At 43.1% G+C, this 22,889-nt stretch overlaps 1 protein-coding gene and 1 non-coding gene across 3 annotated transcripts in view; both read right to left on the reverse strand.

Moving 5' to 3' along the window:
* Positions 1-315: 315 nt before the first annotated feature.
* The window catches only part of LOC124612719 (alpha-tocopherol transfer protein-like), a 104,979-nt gene continuing 82,405 nt past the window's right edge, over positions 316-22,889 (reverse strand). For both annotated transcript variants that reach the window (XM_047141078.1, XM_047141076.1), the window contains exons 6-7: positions 21,059-21,164; positions 316-1,465 (exon numbers count right to left, since the gene is read on the reverse strand). In XM_047141078.1, the coding sequence (XP_046997034.1) occupies positions 1,314-1,465; positions 21,059-21,164 (258 nt within the window). In that variant the 3' untranslated portion in view covers positions 316-1,313. The remainder of the gene's footprint in view (positions 1,466-21,058; positions 21,165-22,889) is intronic.
* On the reverse strand, positions 15,601-15,710 carry LOC124614514. The gene has a single exon (XR_006979740.1). It is a non-coding gene; the product is annotated as a U6 spliceosomal RNA (small nuclear RNA).

A 22,889-nucleotide genomic window follows, 5' to 3' on the forward strand; every position in this document is an offset into this window, starting at 1 on the left:
ACACATTTCAAAGACATTAGTTATTGGACAGTGTATTGTTACAGGTATTGAAAGAAGGGTTCATAAACTCATTTAAGTGTTCAAGTGACAGAACAGTAAGAAGAAAACGAAACTGGTGCCGTCAGAGAAAATCCGTGTTCAGCTATGTCCAATTAAAAACAGACAATTATCGTATGTACAACTGTGTTTATCATTTTAAATGCCATACATTTATTTGGTAAACTCTGACACTATGGAACTCTTGCTACAGCACTGGCTGCTATGCTGTAAATTGTATTAAACATCTTTAGCACAAAGAAATGAAATGTAAATAACTTAGTAATAGATATATTTATTAACAAATAATTAAATTTTGTAAAATAAGTTGATGTTAATGTAATTTTTACGTTTTTATTATAGCTCTGCTAAATTCCGTTACATGGCGGGTACTAAAATGTGAGAACACTGAGGTCATGTAAGTTCATGTGTAACTTCTTATATCTGATACGCCGTCGCTATCTTCTCTGTCTCTTGTCAGTAAACATTTGGTATCTGTCCTAAGGTTATCTGCAATAATTTCCTTCGTGGTCCAACTGAACGTCAGTATTCGATTTTGTTTATCTTTTGACAAATAAGTGTACACCGTCGCCAAACAGCTGCGGAATACTCAGCTAGTAAGTCAGTTTTCGTTTCCTTGTGACTAATGAGGCTCATTTAAAAGGGAACGAACGTACGTTAGGGAAGTGATGTTGGTTTGTACAAAGAGCTTATTTTTATCTCGTTGACAGTTCTTTAAACTGTATTTTTCTCCATATTTTGTAGTACAACATTTGGTTTTACGCAAATAACGAGCATGTTCTCTACACTACCGTCTACGTGTCTATCACTTACGTAGATGGTTCTGAACTCTCAAAGAGATTACATGTGTTCTTAATCGGTCATATTGTAGTTGTCCTCCAGGAAACTTTTCAAGGGTAGTACACCATCACCACTGTTAAATTTTTACCAAATATTGGTGACTAAGTTTACACTTACGTTCGTACAAAAGCGTTTGTTGAGAGACGTTATTTCTTCCAACAGATGCTGATGCCGACAAATTGTTGGAAAATGAGTTCCATGATTAAATATGTATCATACACTTTAAGAACAAATGGTATTCACTATAGCAAATATAAATAAATACATTCCTTATCCCTGTGCGTTTTCTTTTTTATCTGTAGGAATGGTGCGTGCCTATTTTGATAAATGCAGGAACTGAAGCGTATATCGATGCTACTCAACGGCAAGAGTATGCAACCCGAATGTGTGTGAGGCCCCTCCTGCCCAAGCGCTTATCAGTCCAGCTGTAATTTTCTGAAAGACCCTTCACAGCCGAAGAGTCCTTCGCCGTAGGGGTCCTTGCCAGGCCGCCTTGTCTCGTCAGACGTCACGCTGTCCTGCTTCAGGAACCAGTCCCTGTACGACAACAGCTTCGACTGCCACGCTTCTGCAACACGTGCAAACAAGAGAGCACTTTCAACAACAAACAAACAAACAAACAAACCAACACACACACACACACACACACACACACACACACACACACACACATATATATATATATATATATATATATATATATATATATATATATATACCATGTGCGTTCATAGAGATATATTTAGGGCCCCAGCAATGTGATTACCTGGGAGTCATTTGATTAGAATTTAAATATCTGGTAATTTTCTTAGGGTTTGTCCCTCAGCCAATTTTCCGGACACACAGGAAGTATAAGTTGTATACGCAGTCTGGATGGGACCTTCAGATGGCTGCAATACAGACTCGGGAACTTCTTGCTACCTTAGAGCCACGTCAATATTTGGTTAGGGCAAGGAGGGCTGCAGTTCCTGCTATAACTCCAGCGATAACTCATCCTCTCAACTACCAACCGCAATAAAACCACCCTGTTCTCACAATACACATACAAAGGATGTCATGGAAAGATGTGACAGTATCAGGGCGAATAATGTTGGCGGTGGCGGTAGCTTCAAAGAAACGAGGTACTAAGGGAGGTCCAAATACAAATGTAAATAAAGACATTAATTAATAAATATTTGTGATGGAAACTTCCTGTGATCAAGCTGCCTCAAACCTTTACAGAAGGAAACTTGTTCCCCGACAAGATTAAAAACACATGTAGGCTGTCTCTCAGCATCTGATCACGAGCATATCTGGGAACGTAGTTGTAGTTATAAGAGATTGGTTTCAGAAGTGTTTCTTTTTTTCCCTAGTGAGAATATTATTTTATTGTTTGTGAATTCCTTAACTCGACGGCTATGTAACACTTCCTTGCCCACCAAAGTTTCTCTGCTCGTCTGTTTCCATATTACATTTTAAAATTTAGGGTAAAATCCATGCTGTCATACCCGTCCAGATGTTGGGAAAATGGCTGCTGTCATCATGTAAATTTGTAAAATTCTGTTCAAGCTTTTGGAATACCTCAATATCGTGTGAACTGTGTACGTAGGTTTGAAAGTTAAATACATTTTCTCTGTGGAAATATGGCTAAATGCCGCTCAATTAGTAAACTGGATTTATCTACAATTAAATGTTATAAATGCAGCCCAACCACACAAAATTATTATGTAATGCAAATTGAACTGTGGAATAGAAACAGTTGTAAAGTCGAAACGGTTTCAGTACCTTTTAAGCCGTTGTATGCCAGCATGAGAGAATGTCAGATATTTTTGCGGCTGCATATTTTGGTCGTTTCTGTGCAAGAATAAGTTCACGATGTGGCTTGTGGAAGCTACTTTTGTTTCTTGTTGTATATTAATGAAGGTGCTGTTATTTGGAAACTGTGGTTGACATTTCACAACCTCCCCTCGAAGAATAATGTATATTATTAGGTAGTAGTTAAGCCTAGCATTATGAACATTTGTTTCCACGAGATTCGATGGTACACATCACTTGAGAGCACATTCTCTAAACTGAACCTGTTCACAATATTACACTCCTGGAAACTGAAATAAGAACACCGTGAATTCATTGTCCCAGGAAGGGGAAACTTTATTGACACATTCCTGGGGTCAGATACATCACATGATCACACTGACAGAACCACAGGCACATAGACACAGGCAACAGAGCATGCGCAATGTCGGCACTAGTACAGTGTATATCCACCTTTCGCAGCAATGCAGGCTGCTATTCTCCCATGGAGACGATCGTAGAGATGCTGGATGTAGTCCTGTGGAACGGCTTGCCATGCCAATTCCACCTGGCGCCTCAGTTGGACCAGCGTTCGTGCTGGACGTGCAGACCGCGTGAGATGACGCTTCATCCAGTCCCAAACATGCTCAATGGGGGACAGATCCGGAGATCTTGCTGGCCAGGGTAGTTGACTTACACCTTCTAGAGCACGTTGGGTGGCACGGGATACATGCGGACGTGCATTGTCCTGTTGGAACAGCAAGTTCCCTTGCCGGTCTAGGAATGGTAGAACGATGGGTTCGATGACGGTTTGGATGTACCGTGCACTATTCAGTGTCCCCTCGACGATCACCAGTGGTGTACGGCCAGTGTGGGAGATCGCTCCCCACACCATGATGCCGGGTGTTGGCCCTGTGTGCCTCGGTCGTATGCAGTCCTGATTGTGGCGCTCACCTGCACGGCGCCAAACACGCATACGACCATCATTGGCACCAAGGCAGAAGCGACTCTCATCGCTGAAGACGACACGTCTCCATTCGTCCCTCCATTCACGCCTGTCGCGACACCACTGGAGGCGGGCTGCACGATGTTGGGGCGTGAGCGGAAGACGGCCTAACGGTGTGCGGGACCGTAGCCCAGCTTCATGGAGACGGTTGCGAATGGTCCTCGCCGATACCCCAGGAGCAACAGTGTCCCTAATTTGCTGGGAAGTGGCGGTGCGGTCCCCTACAGCACTGCGTAGGATCCTACGGTCTTGGCGTGCATCCGTGCGTCGCTGCGGTCCGGTCCCAGGTCGACGGGCACGTGAACCTTCCGCCGAGCACTGGCGACAACATCGATGTACTGTGGAGACCTCACGCCCCACGTGTTGATCAATTCGGTGTTACGTCCACCCGGCCTCCCGCATGCCCACTATACGCCCTCGCTCAAAGTCCGTCAACTGCACATACGATTCACGTCCACGCTGTCGCGGCATGCTACCAGTGTTAAAGACTGCGATGGAGCTCCGTATGCCACGGCAAACTGGCTGACACTGACGGCGGCGGTGCACAAATGCTGCGCAGCTAGCGCCATTCGACGGCCAACACCGCGGTTCCTGGTGTGTCCGCTGTGCCGTGTGTGTGATCATTGCTTGTACATCCCTCTCGCAGTGTCCGGAGCAAGTATGGTGGGTCTGACACACCGGTGTCAATGTGTTCTTTTTTCCATTTCCAGGAGTATATATCAGCACAAGCAATTTTATTTCATGAACTGAAACTGTATTTCTGTTCATGTTTGATGAGTACCTTCGGTAAATATTAAAGTAATCCGGTTCTTATACATCTCTGTGGACCAAAATTCATCCTCGTTTTCACAAGAGTTATTTGATTTCTGAAAATCCACTTTCTGTAAAGAAAACTACATTTTTCAGTAAGATGAAACAGATCATACAAGTGTAATTGTGTTCTGCTGAAACACTCAATGATCGAACTCACTGCACAAGACAAATGTACAAGACAAATGTACGCTTTTTTTCAGAGCGTGTCTTACGCTTAGTCTATAACTGTCGACAGACACAGGGCTTTAACTAATAAACATGACTTTAGAAATGTCCAAGTCAAAAACCTTATGTCTGGAGCTATAGATAAAGGAAACGCTGATTGCGACTGGGTACAATGAAATCGGCGCTGACGCCGTCAGTGTAATACGAAGTACTCACAACAGTAATCTGTAAAAGTACGATTTAACAGATAAGACAATTATGCTGCATATTTTCATTTCAAGTAATATCCCTTAAAAGACTTGAAAGTATTATGAAAGAACGAAGCATATTATATGGATAGAACGACAACGTGCTTAAATAAGATGCTCTGTCTGGTGGTCCTACTCTCCCGTTCAGCACAAACCGACTCCCACTTCATCCTCTGACAGTGTTCATCATTCGAATGCGGTTTTAAGGGACATTTCAGCACACTACACTCCCGCCCGTTGTGAGACACCCAGATTCTGTCACTCAAGTTATGTTCTCAATTGGCATCAGGTGGCTGAGTGCACCTGGTTCCAATCCTCCCAGCAAGGAAAAATCTCTGGAAGTACCGGGAATTGAAACTGGGTCACGAACAGAGTAATCCATCCGTATACTGCAGTTAGGCATTTATTACAATTATGGAATGTCCTACATATTGGTAAGTGATTTAGAAAACACATAACGCAGTTTCATATTCTTTCCTAAATGTACGATCTGATTCCAAGTGCACATCCCAGAAATAAAGTGATGTCCCATTTATTAAAATTTTCTTTATCTTCTGAATCATCAGTATAGAAAGCAGTTAAGAAATTCAATTAAGGAACAAAAAATTCTGGAACTCACTTTCGTAGTCATATCAGGAATTTCCTACAAGGACGGGAGTCAAACGCAGCAGCTGGGTTGGCAGGTCTCACATTGTAACATCTGAATTCCAGATGCGGGATATCACTGCTTGTCCTAAGGTTTTGTATGATAGCAACAGGTAGCACCTCATGTTGTGATTTTCCAAGGACTTGCATTTTGCCGCCGGCATGTACACCCAGTCATATGTTCCACGACCCATCATTCTAGCTAACATTATTCTATTATTCTAGCATTCACCTAATCTGTCGTTAGGCAAACGTTATCCTGCGTGCCATTTCATTTTGGATGACACAGGTAGGTGTGTGTGTGTGTGTGTGTGTGTGTGTGTGTGTGTGTGTGTGTGTTTGTTTGTTTGTTTTTTTTTTGTTTTTTTTTTTTTGCAGCTAAAGATGATATGTGGAAACAACATATACGCTGCTAACGTAGAGGATCGCAAACACATTAATAAAGAGTACCTTCCTATGGATGCAGATATTAGAAGTACACTTCTGTTGTCACGAATACTGTATCTGACGTACGAAAATAGTGTTCCGCAGTTTCGAGCATAACTAAGCCAGGAGATTATCAATTAGCAGTATACCACCGCAATATTATACTAAGATTACAAGTTCTGCCACAGAATTGTCCAAAACGTTGTACACAAGGTCAGCATTGATACCAGGATGGAATGTATTCCCATTTGCGAATTTGGACAACCATCAGCTGTACAATGGACTGACGACAATGGAAATATATGTTGGACCGGGGCTCTAACATAGATTTCCCACTTATCACGAACGGTCGCCTTACCGTTAGGCTATTCGAGCATAAGTCACGGCAAAACCTAGAATTACATATGTCGTCAACTATGTGTGTGCAATCAGTACTTTTACATCCATTATGAATATCACCGTACAGAGTATCCATTTTAATTGAAAGCCGCTTGGCCGGTGTCCGTGGATAAACGCGACACTACAGTGACTGCGTTGTCCCGAAATCAGTCTTCTAGCTCGTTAGATGCAGCCCTCACGAATTGTTCTGTGGAAACGAAAAAATGGCTCTGAGCACTATGGGACTCAACTGCTGAGGTCATTAGTCCCCTAGAACTTAGAACTAGTTAAACCTAACTAACCTAAGGACATCACACACATCCATGCCCGAGGCAGGATTCGAACCTGCGACCGTAGCGGTCTTGCGGTTCCAGACTGCAGCGCCTTTAACCGCACGGCCACTTCGGCCGGCTTCTGTGGAAACGTTTTCATTCTGGAGTAGCACTGGAAACCAACCTCTTTAATTATTTTCTGGATGTCTATCTCCATAGTTTTTACCCTCTACAGCTCCCTCTAGTGCAACTGAAGTTATTCCCTGGTTCAAATGGATCTGAGCACTATGGGACTTAACTTCTAAGGTCATCAGTTCCCTAGAACTTAGAATTACTTAAACCTAACTAACCTAAGGACAACACACACACATCCATGCCCGAGGCAGGATTCGAATCTGCGACCGTAGCGGTCGCGCGGTTCCTGACTGCAACGCCTAAAACCGCTCGGCCACACCGGCCGGCAGTTATTCCTTGTCTTAAAAGACGTTCCGTCATCCTGTCTCTTCTTCTTGTCAGTGCTTTCAATATATTACTTTCCTCTGTGATTCTACGCAGAACTTCCCCATTCCTTACATTATCAGTCCACCTAATTTTCAAAAATTGCTCTGAGCACAATGGGACTCAACTTCTGAGGTCATCAGTCTCCTAGAACTTATAATTACTTAAACCTAACTAATCTAAGAACATCACACACATCCATGCCCAAGGCAGGATTCGAACCTGCGACCGCAGCGGTCGCGCGGTTCCAGACTGTAGCGCCTAGAACCGCTCGGTCACTCCGGCCGGCACCTAATTTTCAACATTCGTCTGTAGCACCACATCTCACAGCTTCGATTCTCTCCTGTTTCGGTTTTCCTGCAGTCTGTGTTTCACTATTCCTTATCGCAGTATCTAAAGTCTGGGGAACTTTAAGCGTATCCCTTCAGTCCTTAGTACTCCAGTATTCCTCCTCATAGCGTATTGATTCTTTCTGATCAGTCTCTTAAACTTCAGCCTGTTGTTCATCGCTACTAAATTGTAATAGAAGTCTATATCTGCCCCTGGGTACGGCTTACAACCCAATATCTGATACTGGAATTTCTGCCTGACCAACCTGTAATCTGACTGAGATCTTCCTGTATCTCCTGCCCTTTTCGAAGTATATCACCTCCTCTTGTTCTTCCTGATCAGAATATTCACTGTAACCGACTGAAATTTATTGCAGAACTCAATTAGTCTTTCTTCTCTCTCACTACCAAGCTCATATTCTCCAGTAACCCATTCATTACTCTTTCTCCTACAAGCGCTTTCTAGTCCCCCATTACTGTTAGATTTTCATCTCAATGTACGTATTGAATTACCTGCTCAATATCCTCATATTTCGTCTGTTTCTCAAATTTCTGCTAGTAACTTCGAGATGTGTACCTGAAGTACGGTTGGGGTGTTCGTTTGCTACCAATTCTAATGGGAACAACAGTATCACTGACCTTCCGTAGAAACCCACTCAACTACCTTTCCATTTATGACGAATCATACTCTCGTTCTACCATTTTCTGTCACTGTTGATATAACCCAATACTCGTCTGATTATAAATCCTTGACTTTTCATTTTATCTCACTTATCCTCACTATATCTAGATTGAGCTGAATCATTTCTCTTCTCAGATTTTCTAGCTTCCCTACCACGTTCAGTCTTCCGACATACCATACCCCGACTATTAGAATATTATCCTTTCGTTAGTCTTTCAGACCTTTCCTAAAGGTTGCCACCCCCTTGACAGACCGCCCCCAGAGATTCGACTGAGGGATTAGATCATGGAAAGATCATGATGATAATTTTCCCAGTTATATGCTACATGTCTTATGAATACGCGTTGTGCGTATGTCATGCAGTTATTTCCATTGCCTTCTGCATCCTCATGACGTTGATCTCTGCTGATTCTTCCGCCTTTAAGGAGCATTTTCCCACTTCTAGGGGAAGAGAGTGCCCTGAACCTCTGCCCGCTCCTCCGTCTTCTTTGACAATGGCGTGGATAGAGTGAGGGTGATTTCTTGTTACGAAAATCTTCATCCGCTATTGCTGATAAAGTTTATTCAAACCATCAAATGGTTCAAATGGCTCTGAGCGCTATGGGACTTAACTTCGGAGGTCATCAGTTCCCTAGAACATAGAACTACTTAAACCTAACCAACCTAAGAACATCACACACATCCATGCCCGAGGCAGGATTCGAACCTGCGACCGTAGCGGTCACGCGGTTCCAAATTGCAGCGCCTAGAATCGCTCGGCCACCCCGGCCGGCATTCAAACCATCAGCAGGGGCTTGGTTCGTACACAGGACCGAAGACGTTTCGATTTCTAATCAAAGACACTACTCCTTTTTTTTAAAGAATGAAACAAAATTGGAGTTTCACCTGCATGGCTTCCGTCACTTAAAAATAAAAAAGGATGTTTCATTTCGATTAGTTGCCTGCACCAGTTTCTTTTATTAGCGAGGAAAGACTACCAGGGCCACAAAAACGAATAACTGTGACAATACGCCTGACAAGGAGCTATAATGAGAATACATAAAAGGGCCGGTTAATTCGACCGATACGTTCAAGGCGAAATACAAGGTTCAACATTTTGGCGAATAGGTCGCGATACCATAGCAGGCGCAAACTCTCGAATATGCAGTGGCCATATGTTGCTGGAAGACGTGTGGCTCTCTTTCAGCCCCTCCATCTACAATGTAATGAACATAGTGGCCTAACAACCATGAAATGGTATTAGACTTCCTGCTCAGAAAGAAGGAGTAGCCTAAACGCTGTAGGATATCAGCTGAAAAGGCGGTATCAAATGGTTCAAATGGCTCTGAGCACTATGGGAATTAACATCTATGGTCATCAGTCCCCTCGAACTTAGAACTACTTAAACCCAACTAACCTAAGGACATCACACAACACCCAGCCATCACGAGGCAGAGAAAATCCCTGACCCCGCCGGGAATCGAACCCGGGAACCCGGGCGTGGGAAGCGAGAACGCTACCGCACGACCACGAGATGCGGGCAAGGCAGTATCAACGGATCGAGTTAGAAAGGCTGATTGTTTTTAAGCCAGTGGCAGTTCGCTCCTTGGTAACAGGTAAATCTATGCCGTAGCGTGTCAATGGCGGGACAGCCGGCTACACTGATCCGTGTCACGTAAGTCCAATACGAAACTGGCTTCATTGGTGGGTAGCAGATTGTTTACCATGTGCTACCACGAGGACGCAAACGCCACTGGCAGAACAGGAAGGCTAGGATGAAACCAAACCGTCTTCCAAGAAGTTCTGAGGAGATGCCAGTTCAACCAGCGCCGTACAGTCGATTCCTCTCCCCCCATCAACAAAAATACGGTAACTAGATGCTGCATACGTAAAATTTCAGCTTCCAAATTACTGACAGCAACGCAAATTGACAGACATGTTTCAACTTTAAATTCACTCGACCAAGATCGACAGGCGGATGAAGGCTGTCCGGCTGCTGACAGAAAAATAGCCGAGACGTAAATGTGTGTATTGCGTAACATATAGTCAGCACGGGAGCCGAAAAAATAACTCGACATTAAATATCGCGAAGTCCCAAACCCCCGAGTGAACGCGCTTGCCCGATCACCTCATACCATAATCGAAAAATGTAAAATTTCCATAAAAAACGACTAGGCCGCTGTTTTAGTATCCTGGCCATCATCCCAGGGTGGGGAAAGATCTGAGCGATGTAAAATTCTTTGCACAGCACGTAGGTATCGCGAATGCTAACTTTCTGAAGAAGGTTCAGGAAATGTCGTTCATGTAGTAGGATTGCTCTCTATGTCTTCTTCGTAACTAGCTTCCAGTTAACGGTAGCCATTTGGAGTGGAGAGTGGTCAATTACGACTTCCAAAGATTTATGTCAATCCACCACTGCCTCCCACGATATGTCAGCATTATCAGCATTTTCCCTCCTCGACGCGGGCATCAGATACAAAGCAAAAGATATATAACGTAGAGAACGGTGTAACACCAGCATATCATCCGCGTATGTACGTAACGATATCGTCTAGCCCTACAGTGTCCATACTAGTAACTGAGCAAGGACTCTTAGAAGGAGTAGGTCAAGTGATAGAACAAACAATGACATTAAAAACGGACTTCATGTGGAAAACCCCTACGAATGGTAATGTGTAGTGTCAGCTGGCCGCCGAAAGCCACCGAAACTTGGGAATCCATATACAAATTATACAACACTGTACGCGCTTCATCTGTGTACCAACGGCTTCCACACTTGCAACAGGAAGCGATAGCTGACCCGATCGCACGCGTTATCAAAACCCAAAAATGCCATAGTACAAGGAACAGACGTAACATCGGCTACCAATATGATGTCACGGCTTTCAGCTACCGCGGTCTAAATACTCGTAGTATGGCCGGGAACACAGCTCTGATCAACAATTTTCCCCAGCAAAATTTAATAAGATAACGGAATGAAGTGTATCAGTTGCTGCTTGACTAGAACCTTTAGGAATTAATACAATCTTGCACAACTTTAAACGAATACGGCACAATCCCTCCCCTCAACACTTCGTTCAAAAGCAACGTAAAAGTAAGGTCAGAAACTCAAAACGCCTTGGGCAGACCGTTCAATCCGGCGACTTACGAGAAGGCGATCTGATAATAAGGTCATAGACACACTGAAAAGCTTCTAAAAACGCAGCATTATGAGCAGATCTAATTCTGCTATCCAGTGTCTGAACAAATAACCTGGATGACGTATCGACAGTAGCGGGAATCTCATGCAGCCCAACGTAGAACATCCAGTATGTCCTTCTGTGCCGTCACAGCATTTCCATTCTCTGTCTTAAGAGACATGATATACACACGTTGATGGTGAGTCTGATGTCGGATCACATGATACAAACAATTCAATTAATCTGCTACTACTGGACGTGATTTGGATCGCATCTTTAACCCTTGCATTTGAAGCTGCTTCTAACGTAACAATCCTTACACGCCTGACGTCTACAATGCGTAGCGGAGCCAGATGAGCACTTTCATTTAAGTCGCGTTAGACAGAGGGATAGAATTAAAGCTCTTGTGGCCTCCGAGAGTCCCACACACTATCAGCGCAGGATCGTATCAATGTTTATCTGAGCCTCGAATTTGACAGTTGAACCCACCGTTCCAAAACAGAAGCGTATCTTGCAGCTGAGGAGAGACTGCAGTCTCGCCAATCCCGGATCATCTCATCGAGAGAGGGATCCTACAAGTACGCTACACTCAGCATCCAAGGCGATCGAAACAATTTCACCGACTGTCGTGAGTGGTTTAAGGTAACAGTCACTGCACTGAGGTCAATGACGCTGGCGGGGATGTCATCGACAGCCCAAATCCTATTACGCATCCAATCACATAAAACAACCCGTCAAGCCTAATGCTAGAAGTAGCATTAAAATAGGTACTCGTAAAATCGGGAGAGGTCCAAAGTTTGTCCGGTACCGGTCAGTGACTAAAGGAGAATGAAGGTCAGATGAAGGAAATTACATTCTATTTCTCTATCATCAAGAACTTCTATCCCTTCAATGGGAATGCACTCTGTAAAAATCAAGGAAGTTCCAGTGGAACATTCGGGAGCAACAAAACTCACAGGGCAAAATCCAGGATGAGAAAAGCGAGTACATTGAACTTATTTTAGAAATACGACATCCTCACGGGAATCCTAGGTAACCCGACGCAACGAAGCGAGCCGCAGGAACGATTCCAGCCTATTAACATTCAAAGAAAGAAACGTGTATGCCTACATACTTCAACAAGAAACGAAATTCGAGCTGCTGAGCAACTGAATTACGCAAATCTGTGTTTGTCAAGATCCACTAGGCGGGGAGGGGGGAGAGCGGGGGGAGGGGTTGGACGAGATCTTGCACCCTGCCTCTGATATATTTGTGTTTCTTCCTTTTACGAACCAACGTGCGCTCAGATTAGATGCTTTGCTTACGGCGACTACGAGACAATACAGCGTTGACAGTCGAGGACAAAGGCGGTTCTTGAACATCAACCAAAGAAGGCGACAATCAAGGAGCTGCAGGGATCCACTCCTTGCAATCCAGATCGACACACAAGAGAGGTGTCAGGCATCACAACATCTCGGTCCACTCCACTGGAGTAACAACAATTGGGCTTTTCGATAAGAACTGAACGAGTGCCATCAAGGGAACAGGTAATTTTAGAGTCGTCTCAGTTTGCTGCTACTGAATCACTGGAAAATGGGAAATCCCCCCCCATGGGTAGTTTCAGAGGAAGTAGGCAACCGCGGGACCAATACTATGAGAAACACTTGCAACCTGGGCAGTTTTTTTCGCGCTATCGACCCCATGAGGAATGCAGAACTCAGAACTACAAGATACATCGAACAACAAAGTTACTTCAGGAAGATATGGGTATGGAGCAGACGCATCACACTCTTCACCATCCTGCGTACTACATCTATTACGTAGCACTGCTGACACTGTAGGCTTGACAACAACAATTTCAGAACAGTGCTGCAAGGGTGAAGGCAGAAACTCAGGACCTGTAAGCTGTTCTGGTGTACCACTGCACCCGAGGAACACCTGGCACTAACCTCGTGAGTAGTAGAAATGACTTCAGCTAACGTCTATTTCCAACGCTGTTAAGACTTCAGTACACATACCCACCGCATGCAATTAGATCTAAGTTGGCCACTCTCATTGCGGAGAAAGCATGTCCCCGCATGGCCACTGTACGTTACAGGAATGTGGTAACCGCATACCTGTAGACGGGAAGGAATGTTACGTGCGATTATCATTTCCACTAAACGGATTCCGCTGTAATGTTGCAACCAATGTTGAGTGGACCAGCGTTCACTTCGTACAGCCCTCACATCACCATAACGGAGCAACACCTCCTCAAGTAAATTGTCAACTTCTGGCGGTAGACTGACCGACTGCTCTGACGTAAACAACTATATATATATATATATATATATATATATATATATATATATACTCCTGGAAATGGAAAAAAGAACACATTGACACCGGTGTGTCAGACCCACCATACTTGCTCCGGACACTGCGAGAGGGCTGTACAAGCAATGATCACACGCACGGCACAGCGGACACACCAGGAACCGCGGTGTTGGCCGTCGAATGGCGCTAGCTGCGCAGCATTTGTGCACCGCCGCCGTCAGTGTCAGCCAGTTTGCCGTGGCATACGGAGCTCCATCGCAGTCTTTAACACTGGTAGCATGCCGCGACAGGGTGGACGTGAACCGTATGTGCAGTTGACGGACTTTGAGCGAGGGCGTATAGTGGGCATGCGGGAGGCCGGGTGGACGTACCGCCGAATTGCTCAACACGTGGGGCGTGAGGTCTCCACAGTACATCGATGTTGTCGCCAGTGGTCTGCGGAAGGTGCACGTGCCCGTCGACCTGGGACCGGACCGCAGCGACGCACGGATGCACGCCAAGACCGTAGGATCCTACGCAGTGCCGTAGGGGACCGCACCGCCACTTCCCAGCAAATTAGGGACACTGTTGCTCCTGGGGTATCGGCGAGGACCATTCGCAACCGTCTCCATGAAGCTGGGCTACGGCTCCGCACACCGTTAGGCCGTCTTCCGCTCACGCCCCAACATCGTGCAGCCCGCCTCCAGTGGTGTCGCGACAAGCGTGAATGGAGGGACGAATGGAGACGTGTCGTCTTCAGCGATGAGAGTCGCTTCTGCCTTGGTGCCAATGATGGTCGTATGCGTGTTTGGCGCCGTGCAGGTGAGCGCCACAATCAGGACTGCATACGACCGAGGCACACAGGGCCAACACCCGGCATCATGGTGTGGGGAGCGATCTCCTACACTGGCCGTACACCACTGGTGATCGTCGAGGGGACACTGAATAGTGCACGGTACATCCAAACCGTCATCGAACCCATCGTTCTACCATTCCTAGACCGGCAAGGGAACTTGCTGTTCCAACAGGACAATGCACGTCCGCATGTATCCCGTGCCACCCAACGTGCTCTAGAAGGTGTAAGTCAACTACCCTGGCCAGCAAGATCTCCGGATCTGTCCCCCATTGAGCATGTTTGGGACTGGATGAAGCGCCGTCTCCCGCGGTCTGCACGTCCAGCACGAACGCTGGTCCAACTGAGGCGCCAGGTGGAAATGGCATGGCAAGCCGTTCCACAGGACTACATCCAGCATCTCTACGATCGTCTCCATGGGAGAATAGCAGCCTGCATTGCTGCGAAAGGTGGATATACACTGTACTAGTGACGACATTGTGCATTCTCTGTTGCCTGTGTCTACGTGCCTGTGGTTCTGTCAGTGTGATCATGTGATGTATCTGACCCCAGGAATGTGTCAATAAAGTTTCCCCTTCCTGGGACAATGAATTCATGGTGTTCTTATTTCAATTTCCAGGAGTATATATGTATATATATATATATATATATATATATATATATATATATATATATACTGGGACAATGAATTCACGGTGTTCTTATTTCAATTTCCAGGAGTGATTATATATATATATATATATATATATAACAGTTCCGCGTTAGCAAGAGGCACTACACTAATGGAACCATCACGATGCTTAATGCGCCTGACAACCGTGACAAAAAAGCAACCTTTCAACTTCTAGCGGATCATTAAACTTTACAGAAAAGATATAGTTATGAGAATCAGAATAGGAGGTGTGAACCTGATCAGATGTTACACGACTAGTATCAATGATCCTATCCTTAGTTTACAAAGATCAGCGTTGCACGGAACGCATGGACTTGTGGAAACTAAAGTTGACTGCACCTTTTCTTGTAACACACTTTAACCCGTGGCGGACACTACGAGTGGACTATGGCGCTGCCAACAGACACACACAGTAACTGACACTAAGGAGCAAACAGTGATCCGACAGACACGAAGAAGGCTGAGGAAAAGCTCTCCAGGCGCTTGCGACGGTACAGTGAGGTGGTAAACCAACAACATTTACGCTTCACTATTTTCCATCTCATTCTTACGCAGGGGCCATGCCAATCTTCTCTGTATAGTTCCAATTTTAGTATATGAACCGCTGAAGCGAGGAATACACGTTATGTGTTTTTAATGCCGCAGTTTCCATTGCCTTCTGCATCCTCATCCCGTTGATCATTGTTGATTCTTCAGTCTTTAGAGGCAGTTTCCCACCCCAAGGGCAAGAGAGTGTCCTGAACCGTTGTCCACTCCTCCGCCCTCCTTGACAAGGCCGTTGGCAGAATGAGGGTGAGTTATGCCGGAAGTCTTCAGCCTTCATTGCAGGTGATTTTTATTCAAAATTTAAGCAGTGGCTGGGTTTCGAAACCGGGACCTAGCACGTTTTGACTGCTAATCAACACGATGAGTATGTTAACAGCCGTCATGAAACACATGAAATGTATTGAAAATTGTATATTTATCCGCCCCAACCGGGCAAGCTATATTCAATTAAAACGTTTTCCCTGCACGGGAATATACACAATGGGTGTACGAGTACAGGTTGTAGACACGTGGCTGACGTCATATGGAAATTTGGGTATGGCTGTGAGTCGTGCTCGGGTAGCCTAATGGTAGGGCGACGGCCCGCGAAAAGCGGGAAATCTGCTTTCGGTTCCCAGTCCAGCAGAAATTATCATTATCATTCCATTATACAGGTGGTGGACGTCCAAGTTCACAACTTCGAATAAGTTTTATGTATTTCCCAACAACAAAAAACGGCTGTGATCGCTGCAGTGTCTGTCCCTTCAGACACTGTACTTCGCAACAATACCGGAGCTGCAATATCGTATTGATAGCAGTCGTCTGAAGTGGAGCACGTGATCCTCGTCTTAGGTGGACCATCGCATCAGGAGAGCAGCCGCTGATGATGATCGCACGGCAGTAGTGTAGGAAAAGTAACCGGGATAAATTTGACACTCAGTGTCACGATCATCAAAAACAACTAGCTGGGATCTGGTCTATGGGATAAGGTGTTCGTATCCGGTGTTTCCTTGCACATTTTATCACTGTGCGGATCGCACGGATTGGGTTTGTCTCGAAGAGTAAACTGTTTCTTGCTGTCAGTGATGATCACCTGAGATTAAAGCAGCAGCGACCAGGAGTGCAGTAGCTCTGTAAGAGTAGGGCATCGAGGTATTGCACAAAGGCATCGTTGGAAGTGGAGGGTCTGGAAGAGGGAGCATAAGAGTCGTACGCTTCTGGTTTTTCTCAAGGCAAATTTGAACACTCAACATTACCTGAACCAATTCATCCCGTGGTACACACGCAGCTTCCCTATTACTTATGGAAGTGCTCACCTAAACCTGTGGCCAGTTTTTTTTTTTTTAATAATGGCTTTTAGTACATGCCCATACAGCCGTCTCAACAAAGGCATTCTTTTGCGACAATTCGGACGATCCATTAGGGTAAAGCCATACCATGGTACAAAGTTACATAGGCTTACACTTTTGATGTGAGCCCCTGCAGATGACGGCACGAAGGTAAGCACAGCACACACAACACCCAGTCACTAAGCGCAGAACATCTACGATGCAGTCGGGAATCGAACCCAGGCATATTAAGTCAGCAATCTCCCGCTCTGACCACACATGTAATAAGGCGGAAATAGCATGACATGAATTATTTGTGTATCATTTCAATCTAATTGAATTCAGTCCGTGGGAGCATTGCAATATCTACGACAATATGTTCTAGCCACGAGATGTTAAAATGAACTAAGTGTACAAACTTCAACCAATATTATCGATACTACGAAAAAAAAGACCGAATCGTGTAAAAATGACGATAATTATTTCATTATTTCTGTAATAATTTAATTTCGGCGTGCATTAAAACTATTATCAGAGAACTACATTCATAGACAACGACAATTATAATCTTTTTTTTTTATCTGTGATAATTGTGGTTCTTCCTGTGCTAACCGATGAATTGTTCGGACGTAAGACGTGTGAGGTCTGTAAAGAGAAAACCTGTAACTATATATTGTTAATTATTATTTGAAAAATAGCGTGTTTATCATTGAAAATGATTTTAAATGCTAAACATTAGAGATAAAAGGCTTAAAGAGTTTTATCGAAATATATTACCTTCATAAAAAAGGGAATGGAAAATAACAATAGACAAACTGACTATCGTCTGTCTGCCGCCATCTTAGGAAAAATATCTCCGCGGCAGTTTTGAATCGAGAATGTTGTTAGATATAAATGAATGGAAATAAATGTGCACCGGTGGTCCCGAATCTACTTTAAATGACAGAATTCAACTCAGATTGAATCTTTAAAAATAGTGCTCACAGCACGATACGTAATATCAATTTCTTATTTGCTGATGTATGAAGCCTAATTATTTCGGAGATTTACATGAAACATTTTACTAGGAGACATACGTCAATGTTGTGCGCGGGTAGTATTTTGTGACTAAATTTTCCCTTTGCTAGAGAAAAGTGCTTCCATGTTAAGAAACAGTTGTGTAAAATGTGATAAATGATACGCAGTTTAGTATCACTCACACGACTTAACAGACAACATTTCTACACAACGTCAAGTGGAGATTTCTTTAGCAGAGTGACAAATATTAGCCGGGATAATCATTTTGAATATTAGCCGGGATAATCATTTTGATATCAAACGAATTGTTAAACTGACAATAGGTAACTGGTTTTATATTTCTTTAATCTACCTGAAATATCATTTATAAGTAATTAAAGTCACGAAATACTAGAAACTGGTTCCGCCACAGCATGTATACCAACGCTACCGTAATGTGGAAAGAGTAAGGACATTATTCACGCAAATTGATAAAAATGAAACGTTTAAAACTGAAAATGAGAAAAAAGATGTGTACGATAGTTGATTCGAACAAGTAAAACGTACCAGTAGAATAATTGTTATCAGTTAATATATTTTTATTGTCTGGTAACCAATGTAGGAATGTTTTCTGAATGTATGGCGTTAACAGTCACAAACACGGGTATGATGAGATTATAAACACAAAACACAAGGCTAGACTTAGAAAGTACGCCATCTTGCACCGGAGATGTTCCGACCGATGAATATGCATTCTGAATGCATAAAGTTGCTACGCAAAATGTGATAGCAAAGGAGACGGCAACATCCTTGTACAGTTAGCACAAAACGTCTAAGTAAAACGAAAGACTGACATCCCAGTGTGGTCTCTATGTATGATGGCAGGACGGCAGAGTAACTGGAAGAGGCTACTGGAATGTACTGAAATTGTCGTCGAAAACAGTGTTTCCAGAGGTGTATCAACGGTGGTGGTTGTCGTGCCCAGAGAAAGCGTAATGCTTGAATCACATTGTCGGTATCATTTACTGACAATCTAACACTGACCAAAAAAAGTCAGGACTAATGATGAGACATCAAAATTTTATGTAGTAGTCACAGAAGACATGGATGCAACAAAACTGTTGCGCATATATAGTTAATAAGGAATCAGAAAATATGGTGCTCCCCCGAGCAATCAATTTTTCTTGTTTTAGTGCCCGCGTGAACAGAAGTTTATGCATCTTCACGGTGTTTTATTTATCAATTATTGAACAATATATAAAGAGTTTATGTGTTATGTTACTGACCAGTTTTTTGAGATTATGGTGTTTAAATTACTGTATCGACAGAAATATTAAGAAGAAGAATAGTTCTATACCTTATTATTACGCAGAAGTGTTCGCAAGACTGTATGGTCTTTGCAACACAAGTAGAATTATTGTCTTATAGTATGTCATCTGGAACAGTTGTTTTGTTACGTAACTTCTCAAAATATTTTTTTGGCTTACTATGGTAGTACCTCTTTTTCTTCCTATAGCACTACTGTCGTTATTTATGTTGCCTTGTAAATAAAGATTAGCTATTTTACTATCTGAACTATTTTTCGAAATATGTGTTGAAATGTATGCTGACTATGATTAGGCTTTTTAAAATGTTGCTTGGGGAGGAGGAGCATTTTATGTATGTAAATGTGTGTATTTGTTTTTTTGTAGAAGCACGAAAACGTTATGTCTGGATACTGGAAGGCAAAATTTGTAGTTGTTCTGTAACTACCAGACAGACTTATAAACACTAACACGTACCAATAACGTATATAACTATTCCTCATGTTAATGTTCCATCAATAATTATAGTAATGTAAATAACACAACACAAAAAACTGATAAATATCAATGCATAAATTCCTTGCATATTCTTGAACATATAAATAAGAGACACTGAAAATGGGGAAACTTCTCTGAAACATGCGTGGGCAATAAAACAAGAAAAATTGTGTATGTTCAAGGCAAAAACCACATTTTCTTACTACATATTAGGAAGCAAACGTCGTCGATAAAAGAACTTCAACCACAAAATGGTCGTAGGTAATAAGATCTTGATTGAACCTTTCTGGCAGATTAAAACTATGTGTCGGACCGAGACTCGAACTCGGGACCTTTGCCTTTCGCGGGCAAGCGCTGTATCATCTGAGCTACCCAAGCACGACGGCTGTGAGGACGGGGATTGAGTCGTGCTTGGGTAGCTCAAATGGTAGAGCTCTTGCCTACGAAAGGCAAAGGTCCCTAGTTCGAGTCTCGGTCCGGCACACAGTTTTAATCTGCCAGAAAGTTTCATATCACCGCACACACCGTTGCAGAGTGAAAATCTCATCCTGGAAACATTCCCAGGCTGTGGCTAAGCCATGTCTCGGCAATACCCTTTCTTTCAGGAGTGCTAGTTCTGTGAAGTTCGCAGGAGAGCTTCTGTAAAGTTTGGAAGGTAGGAGACGAGGTACTGGCAGAATTAAAGCTGTGAGGACGGTGTGTGAGTCGTGCTTGGGTAGCTCAGATGGTAGAGCGCTTGCCCGCGAAAGGCAAAGGTCCCGAGTTCGAGTCAAGGTCCGGCACACACTTTTAATCCGCCAGGAAGTTTCATATCAGCGCACACACCGCTGCAGAGTGAAAATCTCTTTCTGGAAAGATTTTAATTGTTCACTAGACCAGACTTGCTATTCCTAACAGTAGTTTCGTAAATTAGACACTAATGTGTAAAGAATAGGTGACATCGTTGGCGAAACTTAAATTTACAAGAGTGTTTATGACAAAAGTTTGTAATGTGTAAAATAAAAAAAAATAAAAACCCTATGAGGATTTTACAAATGCATATGAAGGTGCTATACAATTACCTGTTCCACTTGAGGAAAATCAAATACTTTCGATTTCCGTCTTCTATTCGTTAATTTCGCATACACTTTATCCCACACCTTTCATTTTCACGCCAGATTATTAGAATATATCGACATGATGAACCCACAAACGCGCATCTCTTTTCTTTGAATATGAGAAACGTCTAGATCGGTGTTTCACCTGAGGATGATGCCTTGCTGGTACCTTTAATGTGTAGGCCTCGCCTCGACTCGTTTGCCTTGACCTTGAACTCACCCCAAATGTCTCTGGCAGGCCCGGCGTTGCCGCCCAGCTCGTCTGGCAGACACTCCGCCGGCAAGTGGTCCAGGAGTGCGTTGGCCGCCTTGGAGTGCACGTGCACCTGCACAGCAAGTCATCCGAACATCTGTCTCAGTGAATCAATGGGCATTTTCCATTAAAATTTTACTTAGTACGAAATATACATAACTAACAAGGGAAGCAACAATTGCGCGCCTCCTATCACACAAGGTAGATACCATCCTACACGTTTTCGCTACCTGTTTGAATCCAGTTAAGGTCATATTCTTCGTTATAGCTCTCTTAATACTATAATCCTCCTTTAATTTTTGACGCTATTCTGCTTCACGCGATTCCCTTTCTCTGGTTTCTTAATAACTGTTAATATGTTCTGAAGAGTTCATGATATTTTAACCCCTGATAGGCTTTTGGAGAAAAATGTCTGATACCTTGACAGTGTTACGTCTGGTTACATAGTGGAAGTAAGAAAACAAATTCTGCTTATTGGAAGGACGTTGTACTTGTGAGATAACACTTTTTGGAGTATACCTAATGTTTACAGATCAATAAATCATGGGCCACACAAGGCACTGTTAACACATTCTTCTGTCGAAAGACATCAGAAACGAACACATGGAAAATAACTTTTCTTTTGTGGCCTAAAAATTCAGCAGTACGTGTAGGAGACGACGGAATTTTGTTATACATATCTTTTAATATGTTCTTTTACACGAAACCGTAGCAAATGAAAATGAAAAAAAAAAGTTTTGTTACGATCTAAAAATTGAAGCGAACGTGTCATACCTTAGAAATTAATACGTACTTTTACAGAGATGCGTTCAAAATTAAAATTAAACTGTTGTTTTACGATCTAATAACTTCAATGTGCACCAGATAAAATAAACACTTTCGATATTAATACGTGAATCTATAAGAATGCGTAAGAAATGAAAATGGAGCAGAGATTTCGGTGCACGAACTGATAACTAAATACAGACGAACAAACACAGAACTGGATTTACTATTACATAATTTTACAGACTGGTGGGGAAAAATCAAATTTGTGTTATAATCTAATAGTTAACGTGTAAAGCATTACGGCCTGTGTAGCTAGATGCTGCATAATGAAGTGTACACAATGTCTTTAATCCATATAAGGGCTGAACAGTTTTGTACAGCTACTGCTCTCACCATAGCTCTTTCTAACGGTATATCGATAGAACTGAACTACGTTATTTATTAAAACACTTCATCTGAACCTACTCTCCGATAACGTACATTTCCGCGATAACTATACATTTCAGCAGACGCCAAGAATACGCATCAGTTGTAATATACTACTGTATCAGTATGACTTGACTGTACAGCGCTGAGCAGCCTGGGCCATTCGGGTATTGTTTAGTATTTTCGGGCGCCTTCGGTCACGTCTGCACGTAAAAAAGGATGTTCCGAGTTCTGCCATCGGCAATTGTAAAATAAACAGGTAATACGTAGTTGTAAATCCAATGAATATCCTGTAAGTTATAATAAAAATCACATTATAATCTTAAATTTTCGAAACTAATATGAAAAAATAAACTCATCCATCAGTAAAGTTTGCATCTAGCTTTGACGGCAGAAGACTCGTTGATCGTAGTTCAGACGAGGTCGGTTTCGATGTGAAGACTGGACAGGGCGTTCAATCTCTCCTAATACAACGTGGAACGTAATACGATTTCAGTATTTGAAGAGCCGAAAACGAGCGTTCTACATAAAATTTTTAAGGTGGCATACAAAGAAATATTCTAAAATCAATGTTAACATTCGGAAACACGGATTGTAACCTCTC

This window comes from Schistocerca americana, chromosome 4 (assembly GCF_021461395.2).
Source record: "Schistocerca americana isolate TAMUIC-IGC-003095 chromosome 4, iqSchAmer2.1, whole genome shotgun sequence".
Taxonomy (NCBI): Eukaryota; Metazoa; Arthropoda; class Insecta; order Orthoptera; family Acrididae; genus Schistocerca; species Schistocerca americana.